Source organism: Pan paniscus, chromosome 18 (genome assembly GCF_029289425.2).
Source record: "Pan paniscus chromosome 18, NHGRI_mPanPan1-v2.0_pri, whole genome shotgun sequence".
Taxonomy (NCBI): Eukaryota; Metazoa; Chordata; class Mammalia; order Primates; family Hominidae; genus Pan; species Pan paniscus.
Genome location: NC_073267.2, coordinates 84,194,393 through 84,207,377, shown reverse-complemented (window position 1 = coordinate 84,207,377; position 12,985 = coordinate 84,194,393). Strand labels below are relative to the sequence as shown.

At 41.8% G+C, this 12,985-nt stretch overlaps 1 protein-coding gene across 1 annotated transcript in view; it reads left to right on the top strand.

Annotated features, from left to right (window-relative positions):
- Positions 1-12,985, top strand: part of GLG1 (golgi glycoprotein 1) — a 157,999-nt gene that overhangs the window by 113,984 nt on the left and 31,030 nt on the right. The window contains exons 8-11 of the mRNA XM_034940671.3: positions 215-429; positions 5,496-5,617; positions 8,292-8,393; positions 11,025-11,178. Of these exons, the coding sequence (XP_034796562.1) occupies positions 215-429; positions 5,496-5,617; positions 8,292-8,393; positions 11,025-11,178 (593 nt within the window). The remainder of the gene's footprint in view (positions 1-214; positions 430-5,495; positions 5,618-8,291; positions 8,394-11,024; positions 11,179-12,985) is intronic.

Sequence of the window (12,985 nt, the reverse complement as noted above, 5' to 3'; positions counted from 1 at the left end):
ATGCAGAACAGTGACAGGAGAAGCCTGAATATCTGGAGTCTAAGCCTATTTTATGCTGCTAAAGCTTTTGCTAATTCTAAACTTTTCAGATGTTAGCATGTCTGATAGGTATATTGTATTACAGATAGAAATATGTACTTTTAATAGGTGGTGATTTCTGATGCTAATACATAGCATCACCCTTTGTAATGTTATGACTTACATCCTAACTTAGGGCGACAAGTCAGCAGTGAGTGCCAGGGGGAGATGCTGGATTACCGACGCATGTTGATGGAAGACTTTTCTCTGAGCCCTGAGATCATCCTAAGCTGTCGGGGGGAGATTGAACACCATTGTTCCGGATTACATCGAAAAGGGCGGACCCTACACTGTCTGATGAAAGTAGTTCGAGGGGAGAAGGGGAACCTTGGAATGAACTGCCAGCAGGCGGTAAGGAGACATTGCTATTGCCATTTTGAATGTCACATTTATCAGCTGAAGAGCCTCTTCCTGATGCTGTCCCACCTTGCTTTATATGGATCATCTGTGGTGTCACATTGAACATTAGGTACTAATGATCAGAGACTGAATGTTGCTTCTTCAGGCATATCTTAGTAAGAATGTGACATTTGCTACAGAGCAAAAGTTTGAGCTCATAATCAATAAAAAGAATTGTCTTCTTAGATAGATAGAATGCATTATTTGCTAGAGTTCCTAAAGAAAGGGCAGCTTGCTAGACTGGATTTCCTAAACTCAGAATCAAGGCAAACCAGGTTCCAATCAATGACGACAGGCCCTCTACCAAGAGAGAATTTGCCTGTTGTAATAGATTTGATTGAGTTGAGGCTGAAAAAGAGTTGATATGAATTGAAATTTTTTCTAAGTTTCTAAATTTTTTCTGTTACTAATTTACCGCATGGCATGAATTCCTGGCCTGAAGGATCGAGAGAGCATGTCATTTTTGAAATCATACTATCTTTTCTTCATATACTAGGGCAACTATGCATGGAAGAGCCATTTTCTTTTTAATTTAATTTAGTGTTAAGTTCCAGGATACATGTGCAGGTTTGTTACATGGGTAAACGTGTGCCATGGTGGGAGTCCTTTTTCTATCACAGTTAGCATACTTTGCTTGGGGAGATAAAGTTCTTCTTGATCTAGCGTTTATAAACAGTTGAATAACTGTAGGTCAGGGACAAAACACAAGTTAACGTATTAGAGATTTAGTACATCCCTTTCATTCCTGTTGTCCGTGTTGATTACTTTTTACTGGATAGGAGTCTTAGAGCAACTTAACTTACCATGTGCACCAGTGTGCCCTATGCAGTGAACTTTCCTTTAGGGAGCACAAGAGATAGTTTCGCTTTATATCCTAGAATAGTAGAAACTTGAGGCTCTCCTCCCTCAGTGTAACTTTAGAAAGCCACAATTAGTCTATTATTTTATAGTTAGCATTTTTATTAAAAACTGGATATCAACTCGAATTTTATGTTCCTGATAATCATGTGAAATCAGATTTTTACAGTCTGAAACAAAACTTTGCAGTCTGAAACACAACAGTTTTACAGAATTTGGATGTGGAGTAAAATTATATCTTAGCTTTAGTTACTCACCTTGACCCAGAGTAGACACCAGTGCATGTGTGCACGTGTGTCTGTGTGTGTGTGTGCGCACGCATGCGTGTCTATGCATCCCATGGTGGGAAAACAGACAAATGTAACTCCTTTAAAATACCAACCTGGGCAGGAGGGAAGGCTTCTGGAATCTGCTGTTTGATTTTGCCACAGTGTTGTTTCTAGGGTGCAGTTGTTGCTGGTGACTTCCTTGGGAAACCTCTGTGCCAGTGTGGGTCCTGGGACCCAGACCAAAAATGAATCAGGAGACAGCCTATATTTGCACTTAATCCTTAAAGCAGCACAGAAAGGTTGTTGTGGCGGGGGTTAGGAATGAACCTACCTTTTTTTTTTTGAGACAGAGTCTCACTCTTGTTGCCCAGGCTGGAGTGTAATGGCGCAACCTCTGCTCATTGCAGCATCCACCTCCCGGGTTCAAATGATTCTCCTGCCTCAACCTCCTGAGTAGCTGGGATTACAGTTGCCCACCACCACACCCAGCTAATTTTTGTATTTTTAGTAGAGATGGGGTTTCATCATGTTGACTAGGCTGGTCTCAAACTCTGGACCTCAGGTGATCTTCCCGCCTCAGCCTCCCAAAGTGCTGGGATTACAGGTGTAAGCCACCATGCCCGGCCTAAACCTGTCTTTTTACTGAGGCTACACTTGTAGTAAGGGATACAGAAAAAAGAAAATAGACTGGTTTGACTTTATTTCGAGGCACCTAATTCACACCCAGGGCTTTTTAAAATGTAGCTTGTTGAAAGAACTAGTGACTCAGCTTGAAAGATACATAAGTACTTCCCACATCACCCTTTGTGTCCAGAAGAAAAGTACTTTCCAAATCTAGAGAGTGGCTTCAAGTAGTGAAACATATGGTTTTGCCCATATTAAATTTAGCCAAGTGGGGCTGGGCATGGTGGCTCACACCTATAATCCCAGAACTTTGGGAGGCCAAGGCAGGCAGATCACTTGAGGTCAGGAGTTCATGACCAGCCTGGCCAACATGGTGAAACCCAGTCTCTATGAAAAATACGAAATTAGCCAGGCGTGGTGGCACGCACCTGTAGTCCCAGCTACTCGGGAGGCTGAGGTAGGAGAATCGCTTGAACCTGGGAAGCAGAGGTTACAGTAAGCTGAGATCACACTACTGCACTCCAGCCTGGGCAATAGAGCAAGACTCCACCTCAAAAAATAAAAAATTAAAACATTAAAATAAAATAAAAAATAAATTTAGCCAAATAGGAAAGAAGCGCTTTATTTTTATTTTTATGGACCCAGGGTTTTTAGCTTTTGCCCACAAAAATTGAAGGCCTAAATGATCCAAAGGGAGAAAAATGTCCTTAGTGTTCTAATACAGTAGCCATCCCCAGTCAAATTGACGAATGTTTTAAAGTAATTCATTTTGGGGAAGTTTATTTTTATTTCTTTTTTGTTGTTTTGTTTTTTAAGTGATGGGGTCTCGCCGTGTTGCCCAGGCTGTTCTCAAACTACTGGACTCAAGCAGTCTGCCCGTTTTGGCCTCCCAAACTGCTGGGATTACAGGCATGAGCCACTGTTCCTGGCCCCTTTTTTCTTTCTTTTTCAAATTTATCTTCCTAATACAGCAGACTTCCATACCTGTCTGTGGTTGACCATTAGTTTTCCCTGTTCTCTGCTTGGTGATTGATTTAGTGATTTCTCAACAGGTAGTAAGCTGTAAAGCGTAAGGATAATTATCATCTCGTTCAGTACTTACTCTCCCAAATGCACCATAATCATGAACTGTGAAATTCTCTTCGTTCATGGCTGAGTAAGTGTGGGCCCAGGCTCTCCTAGGCCAAAGATAACTGCCAGTCTTATTCTCTAGTCATCTCTCTGAAGCATTTTCCCAGGTTTTCCTAGGCATGCCAGGGGCTGGAATAGGTGTATAATCATGTAGCAATTCACATTTTCAGTGTTTATTTCCCACGCTACTGTCACTAAATTCCAGAGTGGCAATGATCCCTGGAGCTGTTAGCCCACTAGGCTCTAGAGGGCATTTATTTTTGCCTGTAAATATTTGCAGTCTAGTGCATGTATTGTTTCTTGACGTTTGCCTGTCAGTCATGGATATTTAACTGATACAGTTCTTGCAGAGACTTGCAGACTCCCATGTTGCTTCCAACTTTTCTCAGAAAAAGATGTAAATGCTTTGGTCTTTGTCAACAAATGTCATAAGTAACATTGGTAATCATTTGATAGTAATTTTCCTACCAGCTAACCACAGCATTTTGTAGGTTTCCCAAATTGCCACCAAGAATTTTTGGTATAAATAACTTCTATCCTAGAATATTGGAAATCTTTCATGTTTCTCTCTTCTGGATTACCAGCTTCTTTCAGGATAATAGAAGTTTGTGGTTTTTTCCTTTATTTCCTTTTGATTATGGTTCTCTGATAAATTTGTGATCTAACCTATGATCCCACAGGTGCTCCAGTGAAGGCCCTGTGGGATCATAGGTTAGATGTATAAGGATCAGAGGACAAATCAGTGACACAACAGGGTTCCAGTTTTTTAACTTGGCAAAAGGGAACGCAAACCAGTAAGGATTATAGTTTTCAAATTTGCTTTCTATTATTAAAGATTTCTACCCCAGGTCTGGGTGTGGTGGCTTACGCCTGTAATCCCAGCACTTTGGGAGTTCGAGGTGGGCGGATCACTTGAGTTCAAGACCAGCCTGGCCAACGTGGCGAAACCTCATCCCCGCTAAAAATACAAAAGTTAGCCGGGAGTGGTGGTACATGCCCGTAGTCCCAGCTACTTAGGAGGCTGAGGCAGGAGAATCACTTGAACCCGGGAAGTGGAGGTTGCAGTGAGCAGAGATCATGCCACTGCACTCCAGCCTGGGTGACAGAGCGAAACTCTGTCTCGGGGGGAAAAAAAAAAAGATTTCTACCCCAAAACACCATCTGCTACTTATCTGTAGTAATAATCATCTTTCATGTCTGTAAAATGCTTTGCAGTTTACCTAATATTCTCCCATATATTATTATTTCTTACAATTTTCTGCAGTTAAAGAAACTAAAACTTAGAGGTAATCAATTTGTCCATGTTCTCAAAGCTAATCTGTCAGAGCCAGAACTATTAATAGAACTCAGTTCTTTTGATTTTAATTTAGAGCTTTTTCATCTATGCCCCAAGTGCCTTAAAGGCAGGAAAAAAAATGTGAAGTACCTATTCTCCTGTCTTTCCTTTGTTCCATGACAAGATGGAAAAGTAAATGATAAAGAATATAGTCTCATTTCCAGCTGCATAATGACAAGTATTTTTCTATGTACTTAGAATGAGCAAGCTCTGGTTTACCTCTTGGTTATAGAAAAATAGTTGAGGAAAATGGGAAATTATAAATACCATAATCCTGTTTTTTGTAATTGATATTTCTGCAAGTTAAATGAAATTGCACATCTGCTTTTAATAAAGCACAGCACACTTGACTTAATACCAGTGTCTTTGCAGCAAAATTCAAATTCTAGATTCTTATGACCCAATTAGGTCTCTAAGTGAAAATGTTCTTTATTTACTCTTTTCCACTTAAATCTGGCTTTGCTGGGAGCACCAGGTTTAGTAATCTGATTAACAAGTAGGCAGATAAAAGCAAAGAGGCAGCCTTCATATTCATGTTGTAAAGACCTCCAGGGATTACAGAGAACAAAGATAAGCAGTCCCCATCAATGACTCAAACAGAAAAACCTGCAGTCAAGGTAGAGAAACCAGTTGGAAAAGTATTTGGCAAATGCTCTTCAGCTTGGCTAGTGACAACTGTAGACAACTTTATTGGAGTACATTGTGGTAAATAGGACTGAGCAACTGAATGTATGAAGACACTGCTCTTACCTAGCACCTAAGTGACTTTCTTTCTTCCTTCTTAATTTATTTTAATTCAGCTTCAAACACTGATTCAGGAGACTGACCCTGGTGCAGATTACCGCATTGATCGAGCTTTGAATGAAGCTTGTGAATCTGTAATCCAGACAGCCTGCAAACATATAAGATCTGGAGACCCAATGTAAGTTATCTTCTCCATGGTATTTATCCATATTGTATTTCATTTGGCAGCACAGGGAACATTCCTTCAAATGACTTTTGGGTGGTTTGACATCTTAACTGAAATTTTGTTGAACAAGTTGAACATACACCAACTTTTATTAAAACTAGTATTGGAATTAAAACCTAGGATCTGCCTCATCCATGATATAGAGACACCTAGACCCAATATTGTGATGGTGTTTACGGACAATGACTGAGCATATATGGACCTATATATTAGGTTACTGAATAATTTTATATCACAATCAAATTAAAATGAAAGAGAGACACTCAGGATAGGTGGTACATACTTTGGCACTCTGTACTTTTCATCCTAGTTGTATATTGACTCATTGTATACATTGACTACCTGGTAATCATCAGAAAATACTTGAAACAGAAAATAGAAATAGAAAACAAAATGTGGTAGTTGAAGGGAGTAGTAATGGACAAAATGAATACTAAAGTTGCAACCAAGATCTAGAAAAGCTGAATAAATGCTATATTAAAGTATTCTCATTCTTTAGTTTTATTTTTTATGATGTAAAAACAGCTCTTAAACCATGGCCGGATGCAGTAGCTCATGCCTGTAATTGTAGTGCTTTGGGAGGCCGAGGTGAGAGGATCACTTGAAGCTACGAGTTTGAAACCAGCCTGGGCAATATAGCAAGGCAACATAAAAGTTTTTAAAATCAGCTGGCGTAGTGGTGCATGCCTGTAGTCCCATCTCCTTGGGAGGTTGATGTGGGAAGATTGCTTGAGCCCAGGAGTTCAAGGTTACAGTGAGTTATGATCATACCACTGCACTCCAGCCCAGATGACAGAGCAAAACCCTGTCTCAAAAAACCAAACCAAGCCAGGCGTGGTGGCTCACACCTGTAATCCCAGCACCTTGGGAGGCTGAGGCTGGCGGATCACGTGAGGTCCAGAGTTCGAGATGAGCCTCTAACCAACATGGAGAAACCCCGTCTCTACTAAAAATACAATTTATTTTTATTTTTTTTTTTAGACAGAATCTTGCTCTGTAGCCCAGGCTGGAGTGCAGTGGCGCAATCTCGCTTAGTGCTGCCTCCGCCTCCCGGATCCCAGTTCAAGCAATTCTCTTGGCTCAGCCTCCCGAGTAGCTGGGATTGCAGGCACATGACACCATGCCCAGCTAATTTTTGTGTTTTTAGTAGAGACAGGGTTTTACCATGTTGGTTAGGCTGGTCTTGAACTCCTGACCTCATGACCCACCCGCCTTGGCCTCCCAAAGTGTTGGGATTACAGGTGTGAGCCACCACTCCCGGCCAAAAATACAAAATTAGTGGGGTGTTGGTGGTGCATACCTGTAATCCCCATTACTTGGGAGGCTGAGGCAGGTGAAGCCAAGATCGTGCGATTGCATTCCAGCCTGGGCAACGAGGAAAACTCGACCTCAAAAAAAACAAAAACAAAAACAAAAACAAAAAAAAACAGTTGCAAGTAAGAGCAGCTTTCCCATTCTGCAAAAATCTTTATAGCCTGCAGTTGGCCATACCCAACAACAAAGTGAGTATAGTCCATGTTTATCTCATGCTGCTATGCAAGAACTCCTGCTGTTCATGCTGTGCTAGAGAATTAGAAAATCATATTCTTCCTCAAAGCTTTCTGTGTGGTTAAACTAATTAAGAATATTTACAGTGTAAAAATAACCACATCAAGCAAAGAGGGGGCAGGGGAGAGGGAAGAAGGAAGAACTGCTACAGATGAAAATACATTTAAGATACTTATCAGTTAACCTTTTCTGGATCCTGATTTGAACAAACTTGTAAAAAAAAAAAGATAATTGAAAATATCTGGGCCGGGCACGGTGGCTTACGCCTGTAATCCCAGCACTTTGGGAGGCCGAGGCGGGCGGATCACAAGGTCAGGAGATCGAGACCATCCTGGCTAACACAGTGAAACCCCATCTCTACTAAAAATACAAAAACATTAGCCGGGCGTGGTGGTGGGTGCCTGTAGTCCCAGCTACTCGGGAGGCTGAGGCAGGAGAATGGTGTGATCCTGGGAGGCGGAGCTTCCGTGAGCCAAGATTGCACCACTGCACTCCAGCCTGGGCGACAGAGCGAGACTCCATCTCAAAAAAAAAAAAAGAAAAGAAAAGAAAGGAAAATATTTGAAAACTAACAGGGTATTACATGATAGTAAAGCTTTTAAAATAATTGCTTAGTGGTGTGATAATGGTATTAAGTCCTTATATTTTAAAGAAACATGCTGAAATATTTACAAATGAAATGATGGAGTATCTGGGATTTTGCTTTAAAATATCAGCAAAGAGGCCTAGAGTTAAAACAGACTTGGCCATAGATTGATAAAGTTATGGGGAGGGAAGTTGGCTGTTACATTATTCTCTACTTCTTTGTGTGTTGGAAACTTTTCATAACCAGTTAAAAATACAGCAGCTGCACACTGCCCTTGTGCATGCATAGTCTTCAGTGCTGAGTGGCTCTGAAGTTGATCGAAGGTATAACCACTGTCAGGTTCAGTTAATTTGAGTGATTCTCAGAAAAATAAATCTGATTGCCCTAAGAAAATAACTAAAAGCCGTCTTCTACAGACCAGGGAAATATTATATTGACATAGAGTTCTGAACACTTCTCTCTTGTTAACAATTTTACACACTTTATGGCTAGGATCTTGTCGTGCCTGATGGAACATTTATACACAGAGAAGATGGTAGAAGACTGTGAACACCGTCTCTTAGAGCTGCAGTATTTCATCTCCCGGGATTGGAAGTGAGTATTTTGAAGCCAAAGTAAATGTATTGCCTCAGCCTCTTCTCCTGTGTAGTCATAATTACCTGTATTTATTAAAATAATCAGTAGGAAACTCTTTTTGTTCAGTTCTGGGACAGCTAACACACTCCAATCCCCTGAAAAACTATTCTTTATCACTTTCAGAACATTATCTAAAAGCAGAGTCAGCCCACTACCAGCCTGTACCACACATCCTTGTTCACCACGACTTTGGAAGTCAGGGTCAAAATGTTTCTGATACTACAAAGATCTGTCTAGTAAGAAGTATGGCACCTGTGGGGGTGGCAAAAGCGCCTTCAGATATGTCTCTAAGAAGATAATAGTGCAGTTGTATTTTCATTGATTTGCAGTGGATATGGTAATTGGCTTTTATTTATTTATTCAGTTACTGAATTAAGTCTGTCTTAAGGGGTTTTTGTCAATAAGTGACAACTTGATTCTCTAATTTCCCTCTCATTCTGTTAACAAAAAGCGGCGGGGGTGGGAGGGTGAACTAGGAGAAGGATCCGTATTACAGCCAGAATCACCGAGTTCATTGGCTGGCATTCCCCTCCTCTTTCCGCATCTTGCTTTCTCTCCCCACCTCCAAAGCAGCCAGTGCTGGATCCGACTGCTTCTCTAGCTTTTCAAGTTCAGTGGCTTCTCCATTCGGTTGTTAAGCCACCATGGTGTGGTAGTTAATTTTTTTTGGTGATTAATATATATTTTGGCCAGGCACAGTGGCTCACACCTATAATCCCAGCAGTTTGGGAGGCCTAGGCAGGAGGATAGCTTGAGGCCAGGAGTTTAAGGCCAGCCTGGTCAACATAGCAAGACATTGTCTCTATAAAAACTAAAAAGAAATCAGCCAGGTATGGTAGTGTGCACCTGTAGTCCTAGCTACTTGAGAGGCTGAAGCAGGAGATTCACTTGAACCGGGCGCGGTGGCTCACGCCTGTAATCCCAGCACTTTGGGAGTCCGAGGTGGGAGGATAACAAGGGCAGGAGTTCGAGACCATCCTGGCTAACACGGTGAAACCCCATCTCTACTAAAAATACAGAAAAAATTAGCCGGGCGTAGGTGGTGCATGCCTGTAGTCCCAGCTACTCGGGAGGCTGAGGCAGGGGAATGGCGTAAAACCCGGGAGGCGGAGGTTGCAGTGAGCCGATATCGCGCCACTGCCCTCCAGCCTGGGAGACAGAGCGAGACTCCGTCTCAAAAAAAAAAGGAGATTCACTTGAGCCCAGGAGCTGTAGGTTACAGTGAGCTGTGATCATGCCACTGCATGTTAACCGTGAGACCCTATCTCAAAAAACGTGTGTGTGTGCATGTGTTTTGCCCACATACTTTTTCTAGAAAGAGATTACTTGAAGATTCAATATATTCTTATTTCTATTCCTTCAGATTAGCTCTGGAAAGGACTATAGAAAGCTGGGCTGTAATTTCCCTTTGCTTACTCAGGCCATCTCAACCTAAATAGTCTACTGAGTGTATTGCCTTAATCAAAATCACGTTTTCTCCTCTTTAATTCCTTCCCCCATAATAAAAAAAAAGTGCTGTATAGTTACTCATTAAATATTAGTTCTTAATAGTTACTGATTAAATATTAGCTTTTTCTCCCATTAACTAGCCATCTACCAAAGTTGACAATATAATATGGACAGAATTAAGCATGCCCTGGTCTGATGTGGAGAAGAAGCAGGCTCATTGTCTAATCCACTGTCTCCAGATTGAGAGTTAAATGTCAAGTCTCATAAATTGATAAGCACACTCAAGTAACCAAAAAGATAACCACCTTACCTGGCACAGGAAGAAGAGAGAAAATTGAATAGGAGACTATTTATCTTGCCATTTCCTGATCTTACTGAATCTAATACATTACATAGGATTGAACTTCATTCCTACTTAGAAAAAGGTATTTAGTAAAAAGTACTAAGTAAAAAGTTGTGAATTGCCTGGTGGTGGCTACAACTCTAGTTTTCTGTTTTCACCCAGGGCATGTGAGTGCTAAGTCTATTAAAATGTTAGGTATCTAACAAAGCCAAGATATCTTTGAGAGAGACTTTAAATCTTCTGTAGAAGGTTAACAAACTTCTATAGAAAGTTATTCTCCTGCCTAGGCCTCCCACAGTGCTGACTACTGTGTGTTCATTAAGAACGAAATTCACGGCTGGGTGCAGTGCCTTATGCCTGTAATCCCAGCACTTTGAGAGGCCAAGGCAGGCTGATTGCTTGAGCTCAGGAGTTTGAGACCTGCCTGGACAACATGGCGAGACTCTGTCTCTACCAAAAATATCAAAAAAGAGCCTGGTGTGTGCCTGTTGCCTCAACTGCTTGGGAGGCTGAGGTGGGAGGATTGCCTTCAAGCCCCGGGGGACGGAGGTTCCAGTGAGCCAAGATAGCACCACTGCACCCCAGCCTGGGTGACAGATTGAGAGATCCCGTGTCAAAAAAAAAAAAAAAACAAAAGAACAAAATTCAGGAATATACTTTTACATATCTTCTGTCTCCACGCCCCTGGAAGTGATTATCAATGAGTATACAAGCAAACACCTCATAAAAACCCTGAGCCTGTGTTAGAAGGAAATGTCTATTAATTAGTGGTTATCTTTTAACTCTTAACCTTATAGGCTGGACCCTGTCCTGTACCGCAAGTGCCAGGGAGACGCTTCTCGTCTTTGCCATACCCACGGTTGGAATGAGACCAGTGAATTTATGCCTCAGGGAGCTGTGTTCTCTTGTTTATACAGACACGCCTACCGCACTGAGGAACAGGGAAGGAGGGTATGCAGTGAATATCGACTTCATTTCTTCTTATTGTCATTTGTTTTTTAAATTGTTTGCTGTATATTCTTCTGATTTCAGTCATATTAGGAAAACTTTTTAGACTATTTTGTGGGGAGAAGATTGCTGCACTTCTAGAAACTTCTTCCTTCCATGAGTGCACTTAGAGTTGCCCTACCAGCTTCTATCATCTGATTTTATGTTTTTAACAAAGTGGGTGGGGGAAGATTTTCAGATTTTTTTTTTTAATTCCCAAAATCTGAGTCACAAATGGACAGTTAAATTCTGCTGTCCTAACTTTATTTAGGTTTAAGGATCCATTAGAAGCTTTTAGCCAGGCTACAAATGGATTTTAGGCTTCTCCTCTTGGCAGCTGAACACATTTGCATTGTCTGCCCATGGACTGGTTGGAGCAGAAACCTCCATACCTCAGTCTCTTGGTATTTGTCTGCCCCAACTGTTGCTTTTTGTTGGGATGTTTGTGTGTGCTGGGGTCTCGGCAGCATCGGCTGCTTCCCGGTGCGCACTGACATGCACTTGTTCTCCACGATGGCTTTCTCTACCTTCTGAGATGCTCCATTATCAGTCCTGCCTTTGTTCCGGAGAGTTGAGATGGTACCACTTCTCATCCATCCTTAGAAATACCCCTTCTGAGCTTAATGCAAAAGCCTGGCTATCTCAAATCCAGAATGAGGGGACTCAGAAGGAAATGGCATACATCAGTTGCTGCTCCCTAACCCAGTGTTTATACTGCTGTGTGAGAAAACGTGGGAATTTGTTTTTTTTTTTTTTCTCTCCATATAATGAGCCTCTCATTAACCATGGGGGCTCCCACATCCCGGCATCTTTCTGGTCACTACAGTGACTAGGGGGTAGGAGGTTTCTTCTCTTTTAAATAAGAAAGAGTTGGAGTCTGTGGTGCTAGTTTTCTTTTCTTTTTTTTTTTTAATTGAGGTGAAATTCACATAACATAAAATTAATCTTTTTTTTTTTTTTTTTTTGAGACAAAGCCTCACTCTTGAACGTGTCTCACTGCACACCAGGCTGGAGTGCAGTGGTGTGATCTTGGCTCACTGCAACCTCTTCCTCCTGGCTCAAGTGATTCTCCTGCCTCAGCCTCCCGAGTAGCTGGGATTACAGGTGCCTGCCGTCATGCCTGGCTTTTTTTTTTTTTTTTTTTTTTTTTAATAGAGACGGGGTTTCACCATGTTGGCCAGGTTGGTCTTGAACTCCTGACCTCAGGTGATCCGCCCACCTGGGCCTCCCAAAGTGCTGGGATTAGAGGTGTGAGCCACTGTGCCTGGCCAAAATAACCCCCCCCTTTTTTTTTTTTTTTTTTGAGACGGAGTTTCACTCTTTTTGGCCCAGGCTGGAGTGCAATGGTGCGATCTCGGCTCACCACAATCTCCGCCTCCTGCCTCACCCTCCAGATTAGCTGGGATTACAGGCATGCGCCACTACGCCCGGCTAATTTTTGTATTTTTAGTAGAGATGGGGTTTCTCCATATTGGTCAGGCTGGTCTCGAACTCCAGACCTCAGGTGATGTGCCTGCCTCAGCCTCCCAAAGAGCTGGGATTACAGGTGTGAGCCACTGCTCCTGGTCTTAACCATTTTAAAGAGAAAAATTCAGTGACATTTAGTACATTTACAGTGTTGTGTGGTCATCATGTCTGTCTAGTTTCAAAACACTCCATGACTCCAAAAGGAAACCCTGTGTTCATTAAACAGTTACTTTCCATCCCTCCTGCCCTGGGTATGCTGGCTTTTTTTTCTTTTTTTGCAAGAGAGACTAACTGTATCTGTCAA